The sequence below is a fragment of the Pantherophis guttatus genome, chromosome 4 (genome assembly GCF_059756535.1).
Source record: "Pantherophis guttatus breed Tessera chromosome 4, ASM5975653v1, whole genome shotgun sequence".
Classification (NCBI taxonomy): domain Eukaryota; kingdom Metazoa; phylum Chordata; class Lepidosauria; order Squamata; family Colubridae; genus Pantherophis; species Pantherophis guttatus.
In genome coordinates this window covers 131,030,440-131,047,224 of record NC_142066.1, presented here as the reverse complement: position 1 = coordinate 131,047,224, position 16,785 = coordinate 131,030,440, and the positions used below count along the sequence as shown (strand labels likewise).

Genomic DNA, 16,785 nt, shown 5'->3' with positions numbered 1-16,785 from the left:
ATTGCTTCTACTGTGACTACTACTTATTACAGAGTTGATATGTACAAGGTATTTACAAAATACAATGAAACCTCCACTAACAAGGTTTGTTAATAGATAACAGATGTAAAAACTGAGATAGGAACATGAAAGTGAGAAAAAACAGTTTTTTAAACAGGAAAGCAAATAAAGCATATTTTTCTTGTCTAGCTGCAGATTCAATTTGTTACATTTGTAGAATTTGTTAGTGACATAAAAGCAATCTTAATGCAGGCTGACATCACTGGATATGAATGTTTTGCCACTGGCTTTGTACACAGTGCTGGTTTAATTCCCATATAATCTATGCAGCTCTCTAAATTCTACCCATAAATCAGTTCTTACTATGCCTATAGTGGAAACATAATTTTAGGATACATGTTTTCTTGATTAGCAAGATTAAACTATGCTTAAGTATGTAGTAATGTTTTCTTTTGTAATTCCAACAGAAGAGTAATTTTTTTTTTTGCATAAATTGTAGAGTGGGAGAAAAAAACTGACACACACAAAGATAGCAGTTTTCATACAAAGACTTTAATTTTGCACTTTCTGCTAAATATAATGGCTACTAATCAACCTATAGTATGATATTTTACTGGAATAGATGGGACTCATTGCATTCCTTTTGACTGCCATTTTGCAAGGACAGTCCTTTCTAGTCACTGTTTTAACTCTAGAACCAAAAAATGAAATTAATTTACAGTTCAATAAATGCAAATACAATATATGAAGTAAAGTATAGTTTTTCACATTCCTGTAATCATATTTAATGTTCTATCTTTTTAAAACCTGCCGATTGCTTCATATAAGAGGAAACTTTTGTAAAGTATCTTTTCTGATAGTAGCCTGTTTATCAGTTTGGCATATTCTTTCACCTATTTTTCAATTGCATTAGTTTACAACAAATATAGGTGTTATAGAGACTCTGCAATCCACCTGGAGTCTGCCAAAAGCAAAATATTTGATATTTTACTACTACTTGGCAAACATACTGAAAAATTGTAAGCCTGTTTCTTTAAACAACAAGTTTGTTTCTACTTTGCTGATGTGCTGTGATGTCACTGTCGCTCATTCTGAAAGTATTGCTTTCCTAGAGATGCCAAGCCTGCCAGGCTAGTTGCTAGGATACAAGGGAATGTTACGGATTACTTTTACACTGAATCATTCAGACGGATTACTTGGGAGAGAACATAATGTCATAGCACATTGTCAGTGAAGTCACATCAAGAATTACTTCACATTCTTTAAATATGTTGTTTTCTAATTGTGAAAATTTTATAGAAAAAAAGTAGTGCTTTATTTCGTGCTACAAATACTAATAATTTTCAAGAAAGTTATGAACTTTGAAATAGTACCAAAAATTGGGAGGAAGGCACAATGTAAGTATTACAGAGTATTGAGAAACACTGATTGTTAGCATTCCAAAGCATAGATTTCAAAGCCATCAGCTGGTCATGAAAAAATGATTACAGAGATTATGTGGTATTTATGATCACATGAAGCTAACTGGAATTGTTACATTGCTATGCCTAAATCAACTAATATTTAAATGAAGAATGAAGTATTTGCTCTTAACTTGTGATTTAACATTTTAATGCGGTGGTTTTTCAACCTTGGCAACTTTAAGATGGGCAGATTTCAGCTTCCAGCAAGCCTGGCTAGGAAATTCTGGGAGTTGAAGTCCTGCCATCTTAAAGTTGCCAAGATTGAGAAACAGAGTGGAATAAAAAATAGTCATATGATTCAGTCCCATGTCATCTCGCAAAATAGGAGAAGGAAGGGAAAGGGAAAGGACAGAGTTAGTTCTTCATTTCTGTAGGCTCTAGTACTTTACTTTCATTTTGCCACAGCAAAAGATGGCATGTACTAGGAATGAAGGGCAAGTACTATGTGGTGACCAAGAATATAGTTACAGTGCATCTGATGCCCCTCAACATTCTTTCTGTTTGCATGCTTCCTGTTGCATTCTTTCCTTATGTCACTGCCTTAGAGCATTAAAAGGCCAGATGCCTGAGAAAAGAGCTATGGTCAGCCATGTTCCCACTTGCACTTAACTATGGTACCGTTGGAAGGAAAATCTATCTAGTTCAGTACCAAGCTGGGAGAAAGGCACTGGAAACAACATGGAGGCTGATTGGAAAGAAAATGTAATGATGAAGAAGAGCCAACAGCAATTGTTGTTAGCTTATCCCCTATTTGACACTATCCAAAGGCAGCCTCAAAATCTTTAAAGTCCATTAGGGTTGGTCATCCTTGAAGAAACTCTGGAACAGACAGCAACTGGGAAAAGAGGGAGAGGTGTCAAAATAGTGATCTGCAATGAGGACATGAACCTTTATGCCTGTAGTTTTGTTCCAACTTGAGAATGGACGGAGAACATTGTAACCCACTTGTAGAAAAAGGCCAAAGATTATTACAATAAATTGACAGAAAAAATATACATGCAACTATTTAAACAATAATTGATATTATTAAAATTAATAATCATGATAAAGGAAGAAGAAAAGCCTGGAAAATTATAAATTTTGCTTTGTGTACATGTGGCTGCTCTGAAGATATGGCTTAGGAACATTAATTTCTATGATCTTGATGTGTCCTTTGAAATCAACAGGATTATTCACATGGATTGACTGTGATACTTTAAAGATGCATTTGTTCTTCTTAGCTGTGTTCCTAGTATTTAAAATTTCAGGACATTAATATCTATAGATTTTTGGGACAAGAGAGGGAACAAAATTATTCTACAACATGGCAATTTCAAAAAGAAATTGTTATACATTCAGATTTAGATTAGTTGAGACAAGAACAAGGCTTTTGAAGAATGGTTAGCCAGTTTGGAATGAAGTTGAACATGCTATCTTTATATCTCTTTGCAGTATTGGTTCTTCACCCCGCCAAAGCAAGATGGCAGCACCTAGTGAACAGAGCTGATGCCTCCAAATCAAGCAGAGTAATCTAGATAGTACTTTTTTTAAAAATTTGATTTATATGCCGCCCTTCTCCGGAGACTCAGGGCGGCTTACAATGCGTTAAGCAATAGCCTTCATACTTTTGTATATTTATACAAAGTCAGCTTATTGCCCCCACAAACTGGGTTCCTCAATTGACCTACCTTAGAAAGGATGGAAGGCTGAGTCAACCTTGAGCCTGGTGAGATTCGAACTTACAGTAATTGCAGACAGCTGGTGTTAATCACAATGCTACCAGTCTGCTGAGCCACCAGTACTTGAATCAAAAATCATTAAAAGAAGGACCGAGGATTTCCCCCAAGATGGCTGCTGAACGGTATGAATGTTTTCCTTTCCTGCCGACAATTTGCTGATTTTGCTGCCAGAGCTGGTTCTCTAGAAGTGCAGCTCCCTGGATTGGGAGCATTTAGGAATAACCCAGATGACTTTTGGATGGCAGTGGACCCATCTAGGAAGGGAGCCCTGAAGATTCCAATTCTCTTTGGGAGCGGTTGAAAAATAGGGTATCCATCTTCCTTTCAGCATTTCATTTTCTAATGGTGCCTGGATAACTTTCACTTTTTGAATTTACTGCTTTATTTTGCTTTTTGTCTCTAAAAGTTGACCGGCTGGTTAAATGCTGACCTACTTTAACCCCTTGCTGGATTTTATGTTTTTTTTTTCTGTTCCTTTTGATTTAGGTTATTTTGAATAATTTTTGCTTTCCCGTATGGAAATGCTAAGCATCCTTTGATGGTGAAGTGTTTTTATTTGATTTACATCATATTAGACTTTCACAATAGGGTTTTTTGTACTTTATTAACTTGCAAAATATTTGGAGTTTATTTTTTTAATTTTTCTTTTAACTTTGGATCGATATATCTGGAAAATATCTTCCCTATTCCTTTGATTTATTTCTTCACTTTACATTAATGTTTTTTGTTGCCTGCCTAACTTACACAGAACAACAACAGATTGAATTAAAACGAACAGACTGGCTGAAAAAAAAAACCATTTGGTAACGTGCAATTGAATACTTCTTTTAAAAAAAATGATGAAATGATAATGGCAGTGGAAAATATACAGAGGCATGTTGTTCTGAAATTAGATTCACAAAAGGAATGTGATTTGGAACCAGTTAATTTGTTGAAAAGAAATTGGGATTCTACAATCTTAAAATTAACTGAGTTGATGGCATACATTTTTTTGAAGTTCAAACCCGCAGTCTCTTACAACAGAAATTATACTGAGTGGAGAAGTAAATTAGCTTTACCCAGGAGGATTGAAGGAGATGAGGGAATGGATTTATCACACTGAATTGATAATCAATTTTCTCTGGACTTTTTTGGGAAGACCAATTTTGAATTTATTATATTTAATCAGACAGCAATTGATAAGAAATTGCATGAAGAAACAAACATGGATATTTGATCCAGGACAAATTACTGTTAATCTTTGGGATGACTTGGGATAGATAAGATGTCGTGGAAAATTTTCTATGTTATTACAATAACAGTTTGCTAACATAGGAGTATATCTTGTTATTATTATTGTTCTTGCTATTAACTATTTTGTCATCAATATTGTATATAGATGACAGGTTAGCAATTTGCAAATGGACTTGATAGTTTAAAAAAATTTGGGCTTGTTTTGCAAAGGGTGAGAAATTAATTTTGTGATAATGTATTAATCAGTATGGAAGATAATATGTTTATAGGTGTTAGGTTTTTTTCTTTCTCAATGCACTTTTTTGATGTCTTGCTTGTTTTGTGTTGGAAGTTAAATCCAATCTGTGTCTTATTCTAAGCTGGGAGAGAAATGTAGGATGAGGAAAAATTTGAGGCAGGCTCCAGTTGGAAAGGAAGTTTATTGGCCCAGTAACAGCAGTGATAGCAGCAAGTGTTTCTGGGGTTGCCAGATGTCTATGGCCCCCATGAACTGAAAATTCTTGGTGTTTCAATCCTAACACATAAAAATATCTTCAGGTTGCAGCAAAATATGCAAATCATTAGTATATGAAAGCCATACTTGGTATTTGAATGAGATATTAGATATGCACATTTCAGAAAATGGGTGGGGCTAGACTTAAAATAGAATTTGCTTTGGTTCAAAATTAAAATGCTTTCAGTGTAATTTTAAAATTAGAAATATTATTACAAGGTATTTAGCTGCAATTTGGGATCATATTCAATTTGTTGAAAAATCACTAATTGTGCTTTTTTGCTGAAATTGCTTAGAAGGGGCAGCTTTGTAATATATTTTAATGCCTTAAGTAAAATCTGATTAATTCTTATTGAAGAATTCCAGTGAACTTTGGGATTTTTCAATAACATAATGACAGTGTTATTTTATTAAAAAAATAAATATCGATTTGGATATCTGATCAATTTGAACAACCTCCTGGAATTTAATTAGGGCATCTGTTGGAACCCTGACATGTTAAAGGTTTGGAAGTAAATATTGGAGAGCCATTTATATGAATGATATCAGGATTTATATTTGGGATTGGACTAGAATTCCAAGATCCTTTCCAATTCTTGGATTTTATGATAAGAGGTATAAGATAATGTTAGATTTCACATTTTGAACTAAAAGTTCACAAATTGCATGTTAATACTGTATATACCAATATACTTGCACCAATATCTAGTTCTAATTGACAATTAGGAGGTATAAATATGCAATAAGTAAAGAAAATAACTGGTCTTTTGGTTTATATTACAACAGAATCAGAACGTATGGCAGTATTTTTGACTATTATTAGATAAATATCCATTTACATATCACTATATTAAAAACTGTAAACTTGATTCATGAAGAAAGAAACAGTTAATCCTGCTATGAATAATTAACAATGGAACCTAAATTTTTTACTTTCACTCCCATATAATCACAGGAGCAGTTCTTTCTAAAAGATAAGAAAGCAGGTAGCAATTTGTAGTCAATTTGTAATCAAAATGTTTGTGCATAGCAATTTATAGATATATATTTTTTTAAAGATAAAAAGTGTCCTTCAAGCAGAATCAGGGACTTCTAGATGTTTTGTTTTTTTCAAAAAGGAAGATAAAAAGTGACCTTCAAGTGGAGATGAACTACTGGTGACCTTGTGGCCAAGGATAGGCATTTTCATTGACAAAAATGTTTAAAGGATTTGGTGTGCAGCTGTGGTTTCTTCTGAGTTGTTTTTCAGTTTCTTAGCTAGATAACATTAATACCTTCTCATAGCTTCCCATCCAAGTATTTATTATGACTCAGCTTTTAAACTCTAACAAGATCAATCAATTTCGGTGTAATTCCATCTGATCAGGCACAGCACCACAGATATATTAAGCAGCTATACTGAGCTAAAATTTTCACCTTCCAGGGAATTATAGGGATACCGTATTTTTCAGACTATAAAATGCTCTGGACTATAAGACGCAACTAGCTTTTGGGGAGGAAAACAAAAAAAAAATCTGCCTCTATCTCTGCCTCCCAGCAATTTGCCTCCTTGCAGCAAACAGCAAACAGCCTGGTCAGCTTCAGCACAGCCTGATTTAGCACGAGCAGCTGATTGGCAGTTGGATCTGCCTCCTGGAATACTGTCTATCAGCTGTTCCAGGCTGCAGGGATCATAGCCGCCTATCACCACCTCCGCATGCCCCATTTTCGTTCTCTGCGTGTCCCATTTTCGGCCTCTGCATGCCCCATCGTTGACACCTTTTCCCGCTGCTTGGAATGGGGCAGCAGCGGCGATGGACGGCAGTGGTGATGGGTGATAGGCTGCACCGGCGATGGGCGGTGGCAATCCTCACAGCCTAGAACAGCTGATAGGCGGTATTCCGGGAGGCAGATCCAACCACCAATCAGTCTCCCTTGCTAAATCAGGCTGTGCTGAAGCTGACCAGGCTGTTTGCTGCAAGGAAGCAAATTGCTGGGAGGCAGAAGCCGAAGGGTGGGGGCCAATGGGTAGGTGGGGCTTCGGCAACATTTGCTCTATAAGACGCAGTCATTTCCACCCACTTTTTTGGGGGGGGGAGTGCATTTTATACACCAAAAAATATGGTATATATTTCTGTTAGGGATACATTTACACCTAAAATATATTTAAAACACATTACCATTTCCTCCATACTTTTGTGTGGGAGATAGAAATGTCTCTATATTGTTGGGAAAATATGGATTAAATTGACAAACGTAAACTACTTCCTTAGTTTTGCTTCTCGACCAAGAGCATACATTGCAGTCAAAGGAAAGCAGCACTTGTTGAAATTCACCATCAACATATCCCTAGTTTATTACATATAACCTATTTGAATTTTCTAGAATCTTGGGTGCTGTTTGTTTGCAGATGTTTCATTCCAGACTTCTATAGCTAACATCTTCAGTGCTAATAAGGAGTGGGGTTTGCTCCTGTTTTTATATATTTGTTGGTCCAGTCCATGTTGGTGGAGAGCTTGTTTTCACCTTGATAGTTCCTCTGTTAGGCTACTTGATTGCTTGTCTGAGTTGGTAGTTCTTTGATTAGGGTATTGTTTATTGCTTATGTTAATTCTTGTATTCCCTGTTTATCTAAGTATCTAATCAATTGCAGGGAAGGTGTTCTGGAATTTTTGTTTCCTTTTTAACTTTTTTAATTGTCTCTTTTGAATCCCTGTGTAAATGTGCTTTATCTGGATGTACCTATTAATGGCTGATGGGTCTTTTGGTTTACTTAAGATGTTTTGAAATTGTGGGTTTCAGCGATGTATAATTGCTTATGTTGCCTATATTGTATAGGTAGTTTATCTCTTTTATCTGGTATTCTGCAGTGTGTTTGTGCTCTTCTGAATAATGTTCTTACACAGCTCCTTTTGGGGGAAAATGGGTTGTTACTTTGGAAATGAAACACTTGGTTGGTTTTCAATAGACTTATTTCAAAGATGCCATTTCCTTTGCTGATGTGGATAGCTAGGTAGGTTAAGGTTGCTTTCTTCTTCCTTGTGAATGGTATTCCTTTGAAGATGTCATTATCATGTTCTTTTTTTATTATTATGACAAAGGTGTTGTCTACATACCAGATTCATACTTTTGGTTGTATGTATGTGTAGTTTCTAGACATTGCATTACAGTCTCTGCTATGATTCCTGAAGGTAGTGATCGCATGGGTGTTCCTCTAATTTGTTAGTATATTTGTTTATCGACTTGAAAGTAGGTAGTAAAGCAGAGGTTGATGAAATCTGTGATACTGGGCATTTTGATCTTAGTATATGTGGTTAGATCTGGTATGTTGTCCAGTACTACTGCCATGAACCGCAACATTTCATTAGTTCTCGGTCTACAGAGAAAAAAGTGTTGGGATGTTGAATGAAACCAAAGGAAATATCTGAATTTGCTAAAAACAACAACAACCCCCCCCAAGATTAATCTATAAAGCAATACTCCCCCCCCCCAATGCTGTAAAAGACTGGGTAGCTATCCATCTTAAATATATATAGATACAACAGAGTTTCAGCCAAACAGCAATGTTAAAGAGCAAATAATACACAAAGATGAAAACATGCACTCGTGGGAGCTTTAAATCTAAGCAACTGGGGAGAAAAATTATTTGGTATTCTGCAATTCCCTCCAATGGATACCCAATACCATTTGCTTCTCTCTCTCTCTCACACACACACACACTTCTTTTAAATAGCAACTGCGTTAAAAAAAAGTAAAACACAATAGCACATGACGCGACCGAAGGGCAGTAGAATTTCTTTCTGCATTCCTTCGGCATTATATACATGCTCAGAGGCATTTTCTCACTGTATTTATGACAGCCTCCTAGCTCTGTGGCGGTCGCCACCTGACTCTTCGTGCCTGACTATTACCCACCGGTGGACTCTCCTCTTTCCTTCGCTCCTTGTTGTTATTGCAACTTCCTCGTGGCGTTGTAAGTGAATCCCTGGGACTTCAAAGCGAGTATTTTCTATTGCCGCCCCCCACCCGCCCTCCTGAGGCGGCAGAGACAGCGAACTGAGTGTATGTGTGCGCGCGCTCGCTTGTGCGTTTTTGCGGCTAACGTCCTTGGCCAACCGGCTGTGGCAGGAGGGGGAACTCGGCCAACCTCTGCCGGAAGCCTTGTCAAACGCCCCAGCAGGGACGTGGCCGGGGAGCGACCGCTCAGCTCAGCTCCTCGCCAAGCCCCTCCCATCTTGGCGACGTGTGTCTCGCAACGTGCTGAAGGGCGGGAAGTAAACAAGGCCCGGCCTTCCCTGGCCGCTCCCCCTCTGCCGGGCCTCCAGTACCTTCCAGGAGGGCCTAGGCCTGCGAAAGGGAGGAGGGAGCCGCCCAGAGCTGTGGCGCAGCAGGAATTCCCGCTTCGGCGCGGCCCGAGGAAAACGGGAGGGCGAAGGGAGGGGGCGCTGTTTCTGCGGACCCACCTCCCCGCCTGCGTGAGGAACTGAGGAGGGGGCGGAAGCGGTCTCAGGACGCCGACGCCGGGGGGGCGGGGATGCCCGAGGCTATTTTTACTCGCTCGCCTCATCCTTTCTGGCTACTTGCACGGAGGGGCGGCGGCAAAGCGGCGGCCGCAGCGGTTGCTCCCTAGCCCGGCCCCTGCAGCCTTCCTGGGTTGCTGTGAGCGCCGCCACCGCAACAGCCTATAAAGAGCCGAGGATGCAGCTCTACAGCACTATCGTCACTCATTATCCGGCCGCGGCGGCAGCAGCAGCAGCAGCGGCGGCGGCGGCGGGAAGCGGCGCATCCAGCGGGCCGGGAGTCGTGTTCAAAGTCTCGCCGGAGCCCGCGGGACAAAGCCCGGTTGGAATTGAGAGCGACGTCGGAGGTGGCGGAGGAGGGACCGCGAGTGCCGTCACAGCCGGAGCAGCCAACACCATGCCCGCCTTCTCTTGCCTGGAACTGCTGCCTTCGGCGGGGCCCGTCCAGAGGAAGCCGCCGACGCCGCAGCAGCAGCCGCCGCAACCGCAAGTCTTTGGCTCCGTGGCTCAAATGACCCGCCGCCGGCAGCTTGAGAGAGTCGTACCCATCCAACTGGTGCCGCACTCGGAGTCCGTCGGAGCGGTGGGGGAGCTGGACCCGCAGGCGTCTCCCAATGCCCACCCGTGGCTGCTGCTGGAGAGCAGTGGGGGCGAAGTTGCGGCCGCCGCCCAGCCAACCTTGCAGCCGGAGCCCAGCAATCACGGGCTCCGCTTCAACGAGCATTGCCAGGCCTTGCAAGCGGCGGCAGCAGCCGGCTCCTACTCGGGAATTGCAGCTGAGTCTCAGCCCGCCACCACATTGAAAGTTGCCGAGGAGGCGAGCCCAAGCCAGTTGCGTCAGACGGAGCGGAGCGAGAAGCTGGCGTTGTACCTGGCCGAGGTGGAAAAGCAAGATAAGTACCTGCGGCACAAAGGCCGCTTCCGCTTCCATATCATTCCCGACGGCAACTGTTTGTACCGGGCCGTCTGCAAAGCCATCAATGGGGACCAGCGGCTGCATGGGGATCTTCGCGAGCAGACCGTGCACTACATCGCCGACCACCTGGAGCACTTTGCACCCATCATCGAAGGCGACGTGGGGGAGTTCCTGATCAACGCGGCCCAGGACGGCGCCTGGGCCGGCTACCCTGAGCTTCTGGCCATGGGGCAAATGCTGAATGTCAATATCCACCTCACCACCGGAGGCAGATCCGAGAGCCCGACCGTCTCCACCATGACCCACTACCTGGGCCCCGAGGATCCGAGCCGAGCCAGCATTTGGTTGAGCTGGCTTAGCAACGGCCACTATGATGCTGTGCTGGATCGTCAGTGTCCCAATCCAGAATATGAAGAGTGGTGCAGGAAGACTCAGGTGCAGCGCAGGAGGGATGAGGAGCTGGCCAAAACCATGGCAGTGTCCTTGTCCAAGATGTACATTGAGCAGAATGCCTGTTCCTGAGATAGGCGTTGCATCCCTTACCTGCTGTTCTGGTGCCTTAATTGTTCTCCATTTCTTTCTCTAGCAGTTGTAATTCTTACATGGAGCAAAAACCTGAAGAGAAGGAAGGGAGAGAGAGATTTATAATGAATGCTTATCTATAGATTATCAGATACTAGTTATTTTCCTATCTTTCATTTTGTGTATATAATGTTTCTTTTATTTCCATACACTCTGTTCTTTAAGAGAGGATTTTCTTTTTTTCTTTTTGCACTTTTTCTAGTCTTTGTTCACCGCCAAAATAAAATTTAATTTCATTCTTTCTTTGCCTATAGATTTTTTTTCTGGCCTACATGGCTGATAGCATAACAGTTATTTTATGTTAATATCTGACACATTAACAGTATCATTCTTTCAATGAAAAATTGTATTGCTTTCTAGCAAAGGTGGAGAGCAATTGGGCTTCTATGTTCAGTTAGCTGGAGTAAGCTGGGTTTTCAGTTTATTTGATTGATCTTTTTTGTTTGTTAATCACACATAAACAATGTGGTTTAAAAAAACTTGCAGACACAGAAAGATACTTTAAAAGTAGTCTTGCTCTTTTTAGGAGTATAAATGCCTCCTGTCTGCCCCTTGGTAGTCCATCAGCAGGTTTATCACATTCTTTTGTTTCTAATTGGCTTAAGATAGTATTATGTACAAATATATTTATACTAAGTTTGTATGGTTTGCTGGGTCAAACAACCAAGGTAGAAGCCACCCTCTTCAATTTTGAATGAACTGAAATGGTTAGATATATTTATTAAATGGAGTTTGTACTTTTTTATCTTGTGACTTTGGAATTTATACTGTATTTGTATAATAGCAATATTCTTAGCATTCTGGAATAAATGTATAGTTTTGCTTGGATCTCTTGACACATATCTATGTGGGTGAAAACATCTGTCTTAAACTTGGGGTTTCTGGCTAGGCTGCAGAAAGAAAGTGAAAGCTCTTCGCAAATCCTGATTTTTTCTTTGGTACTTTGGCACTAGACTTGCTACTGGATCCACATCAGGAATAGTGAATAGGAAAGGGCACCTGCGAATCAAGTGTAATGAATGTAGATGTTGGAGTATCTCCATGATTTTTGTCCTGTTGTTTCTGCTTTTTGAATAGTGGGGAAGGATTGAGAAGTCAAGACTTTATATGGACCATTTAATATATAACCTAGATCCAAGGTCATAAACTGGTTAGAAGATAACATTACTCTTACAAATGTTCATGGAAAGTGAGGAACCATATTTTTGGTGAAGGCAGTGATGCAAAATCAGCAGAGCTGGGATTTTTTACTTCTGGGAGAAAAGTATTCACACAATTAAACAGAATTCAATTTATTTGAATCTTAATTTTAGTGTGTTTTCCATTTCAAAGTAATGTATTAATGATTATAATTGCAGGACCTGTGGGGAAAGGGAGGGAAACAGAATAGACTGCATATTGGGGCTAAGTTAGTTACCTAATAATATAGTTGGAAGAGAAATTGGGACCACAAAGTGGTAAAGATGTAATTTTTTCACTACAGGCTGGAAGACTTCCTACCATTCAGCCCCAAAGGCAACAGTTTACATATTTAATAGAATTTTTCATGATGCTTAGAATTACAATATGCTGTAATATTATGCTGACAGCATACATAGAAATCAGCTTTATTAAAATCAATCAAACATATTGAATAAGCATGGACAGGTAAGAACATGTTATAGACTAATCAAGAATTCCAGTTACAACAAATCCTGTTGTGTGCTAATCAAATTGCAGAAACCACATTTTACAGGAAGTGTCATATTTGTAGAATTAACTTGACATCAGGCTGTTCTGAATCAAATCCTATAAACTGATGTCCTAAAAATGAGCAGAATTTGCCTAAGAATATGGAAGTGGAGTCTGCTTTTTCTTCTAGCAGTAGAAAGGGGTTCCTCTGTGAAGCCAATCATAAAATAGAAGGGTTTTGCCACAAAAGAGATTTTCAAGCTTGCTTCTTTGCAATATTAATGAAAGCTGCCCCAAGTACAATATGTCCAGGGTTGCAAGATTGTGGAAGAATAACAAAGCTCTTACTTTATATTGGATGAAGCATACAGAATTTTGCTCCCGAGTTCATTCTCATTAACATCAATTTATAAACCAGACTAGTCCTGTTTGGAACTGGGAATCACCAGCGGAAACCATGATTTGGATAATGAAGTGTCATTTTGTAACTATCCACCCACAAAATAGGTGTGTGCTCTGTCCCTGTACTTGGCATAGGCATATTTATTACTTTTATAAACATGAATCCATTTATAAAAAGCTGCAGATATAAACATAACTTTTGAAGAAGAATTTGTGGTGGGAGGCTGTAATCTTTAGGAAAAGGCAGAAGAAGAAAAAAATTCGAAGAGATATGAGTGTCAAGGTTAAATGTCGTTGGAGTCAAGTTTTCTGATAAAACTCATTTACTATAAAGCCTGGATAAGAGCTGGTTTGGCCATTGGACACAAAGTAAAGCTGAAAATTTCAGGGATCATGCGTTGCATTTTTTCATAGCACTGAAACCCAACAATTTCTTTCAATGCTACATTTAAGAAAAAGGGGGTGGTGTCATGTGAATTTTCCATCAAAGTGTCTTGAGCTATGCTTTGAATTTCTCTCACCTTAGATTCTGTTTGATGCTGACTTCATTTCCTGAGCTTCTCTTAATATCCTCCAGATGCAACTCAATTGCATTTTTCATCATTCCTATGGTCATTGTGACTGCAAATTCTGGGAATTCCCAACACATCTGTAGGACACCAAATTAAGGAGTACTGATCTAGGCCATCAAATGAGTTAACAGAAAACTTTAAAGCATACATTCAAAGGTCTGATTTTCCACACTGACTAGTTGCTGTGGGAAATGATGTATTCTCTATTGGAGTGATGAATCCATGGAACATAAAAGATCTGGCTGAAGCTGAAAGCTGGGCAAGCCTGACATTCTGTCACATGGTAGCCCACCAGAAGCACTAACTGTCAATATTTTATTCAATACATGTTCATTATATAGTACGTATTCGCTGACCAACAGTCAATAATGAAGAAAATGCTTCCCTATCCTCCAAAGTTCCCCACAAGAGGTTTAGGACTAGTAAAGAAGTGCTTTTCCCCACATGCATACCTGCACTTTGAAATTCTCATATCCTCAGTATATACATACACAAGGATGTGTGTATATTGTCTACACAATGACTGACCTAGGATGTCTTAAATTATGTCAATCATTTCAAGGAATGAGTAACATTAAACACTTATTTCCTGTATCCTTTTTTTGGGGGGGGGCGGTGTCTTCTTTTCATAAATTGCAAGGTATTATAAAAATCCACCATGCAAAAACATGTTAAGGTAGTTCTCGACTTACAACAGTTAGTAACAATTCAAAGCTACAACATCAGTGAAAAAAGTGATGACCTTTTTCACACTTAACAACTGTTACAACTTTGCCATGATCACATGATCAAAATTCAGAGGCTTGGCAACTGACTCATATTTATGACGGTTGTCGTGTCCCAGGTCATGTGATCACCTTTAATGACCTGACAAGCAAAGTCAATGGAGAAGCCGATTTAGTTAATGACTGTATTACTAATTTAACAAGTGTAATGATTCACTTAACAACTATGTCAAGAAAGCTGTAAAATGGGCCCAAACTCTGCAATAATTCTTTGTCCTAATTGGACTGGTTTGTACTTTCTCTTTTTAAAAAGTTTTTATTTATTTATTTTTGAATGTGCTGGTTACTACCTTTTTGTGTAGGACTGCTATTTCAACTGTATCAGAGTCTACAATTAAAATGCATTTACAGTTCCTGAATAAATGTCAAAGTTCTGTTTTATCAAAAAAAAAAAAAAACACTATAATTTGAGCACAAGTGAGAATAAGCTATTATTCTCTTTAATAACCTGGATGTACAGTGTCTATGGTTTTGAATTCATAATGATGTAGTTTGAATGGGATAACAAGATACTGTGAATGTACTCTGAGCTTACCATTATAAAAACACCAGAAGCTGGTGAAAAAAAAGAACAATTCCCCAGTCAGCAAAAAGGAGAAAAAGATTGTTGGCTGCATAATTTTATCAACACTAACCCACTGAAATCTTGTGAGCAATTTTCAAGCCCTCTTGTTAAAAAGTCTAGGGCTAAGGCACGAGGCTAGAAAGCAGGAGACTGAGTTCTAATGCACTTCAGCCATGAAAGAAAGCTTGGGTACTTGAGCTAGTCACTCTCGCTCTACTCAACTCACTTCACGGGTTTGTTGTTGTGGTTACGATAGGAGGAAGGTGTATTAGATATGTTTGCTGCCTTGAGTTATTTGTAAAAGTAATAAAAGTGGGATACAAATAAAAAACCTCTCATTTAAACTGGTATCTTCCTTTATTTAACTAAATATTGTGGGAGCAGTGATCCAATAGATGAAGAAATGAAACTTCTTTTTAACCATAAAAATGCTGTTACCTGTTCATTTCAGCAAAATGAGTGGCTATAACAATATTTCACTTAGTGAATGTTCAAAGTTACAAAAAAGCAATTTATGACCATTTTTCACACGTACAACCGTAGCCACATCCCCATGATCACGTGATCAAATTTAAAAAGCTTGGCAAGTGACTCATATTTCTGGCAGTTGCAGTGTCCAGGATCACGTGATCAACTTTTGTGATCTTCTGACAAACAAAGTCAATGAGGGAACTAGATTCACTTAACAGTCGTGTTACTAATTTAACAACTGCAGAGATTAATTTAACAACTATGGCAAGAAAAGTTGTAAAATGGGGCAAAACTCACTTAACAAATATCTCACTTTAAATCCTGAGCTCAATTGTGGTTGTAAATTGAGGACTTCCTGTTATCTTAATAATTCATTTAAAAGTTATTAACAAGTCTTGAGGAAATGCCAGGTAATGGGAAAAACAGATGTCAATTTGGAAGGAAGATTGGCAGAGCACTTCCAAAACTGGATACCAAATTTCAATTTTTAACGTAACACTAAAATGATGCTAGAATGTTAAAAAAAACCAACAAACAGAAGAAGGTATTTTAATGACAAACAGTTTCCATAACTTTGGCAAACAAACTTCATGGATGTAATTATATGGAGTCAACTCAAGGACAGTTTTGTATGTTAGGCAAAATTATTAAATGCTAACAACTGATTTTCTATTAATCAATTTGATTTAAAATTAACTATAAAATTAAATCCAACTATGGTACTTTTTTTTGTGGATGTGAAGAGTTGGACATGACTTAGTGACTGAAGAAGAGCAACTATTTTTTGTTTTTGCCCAGCTTAGTATGGGCCCTATCTCTGGCAGGCTACCCCAAGATCAAAGATCCTTGTACCTCCTGTGTTCAGGGTTTCTTCAGAGAAATGTTTTGGAACAATTAGCTCCAGCTCAGGCAAGGATATCTAAAGAATTTCAAGAAAAGCAAAAGCAGCTGTAGGGCAGCCTTTCTGATGTTTGTGTTTTCTCCTCCTCTCCCGTTCTTTTCCTTTTAAGCTAATACTAGTGCAACTTGCTTCATTGAATCTGGTTGTTTTCTAATGCTATGTTCACGTTCTTTAAGTTTTCAATCCATTCAGGAGAATGTGTCTGAAATTTTCTTTTTAATCTCCTTTTGCTTATGCAACATAAGAGATTGCATACTGTTTTTTTGTCCAGCATGGCAGGTAGAACTTAAATGGAAAGCAAAAGCACATTTAAATACCTGAAGCATTTTCTTCCAGAACGATGGCATGGCATAACAATTATATTCCTGACATGGTTGCTACCTGTTTTTGTAACTGACTCATCCGCACCCTGGACTTCAGCAGATAGTTTTTATTTACAGTTCTAACAGGCTTTGCTTCATCAAATACTTAGCATGCCTTTCTTGGGCAAGTAATATCATTTATGTAAGAACCG

The 16,785-nt window shown here is 39.0% G+C and overlaps 1 protein-coding gene across 1 annotated transcript; it reads left to right on the top strand.

Annotated features, from left to right (window-relative positions):
- The first annotated feature begins 8,722 nt into the window (after positions 1-8,722).
- Positions 8,723-11,732, top strand: OTUD1 (OTU deubiquitinase 1). The gene has a single exon (XM_034402674.3). It carries the CDS (start codon positions 9,585-9,587, stop codon positions 10,842-10,844), a length of 1,260 nt encoding a protein of 419 aa, XP_034258565.1. The 5' UTR covers positions 8,723-9,584; the 3' UTR covers positions 10,845-11,732.
- The last annotated feature ends 5,053 nt before the right edge of the window (positions 11,733-16,785 follow it).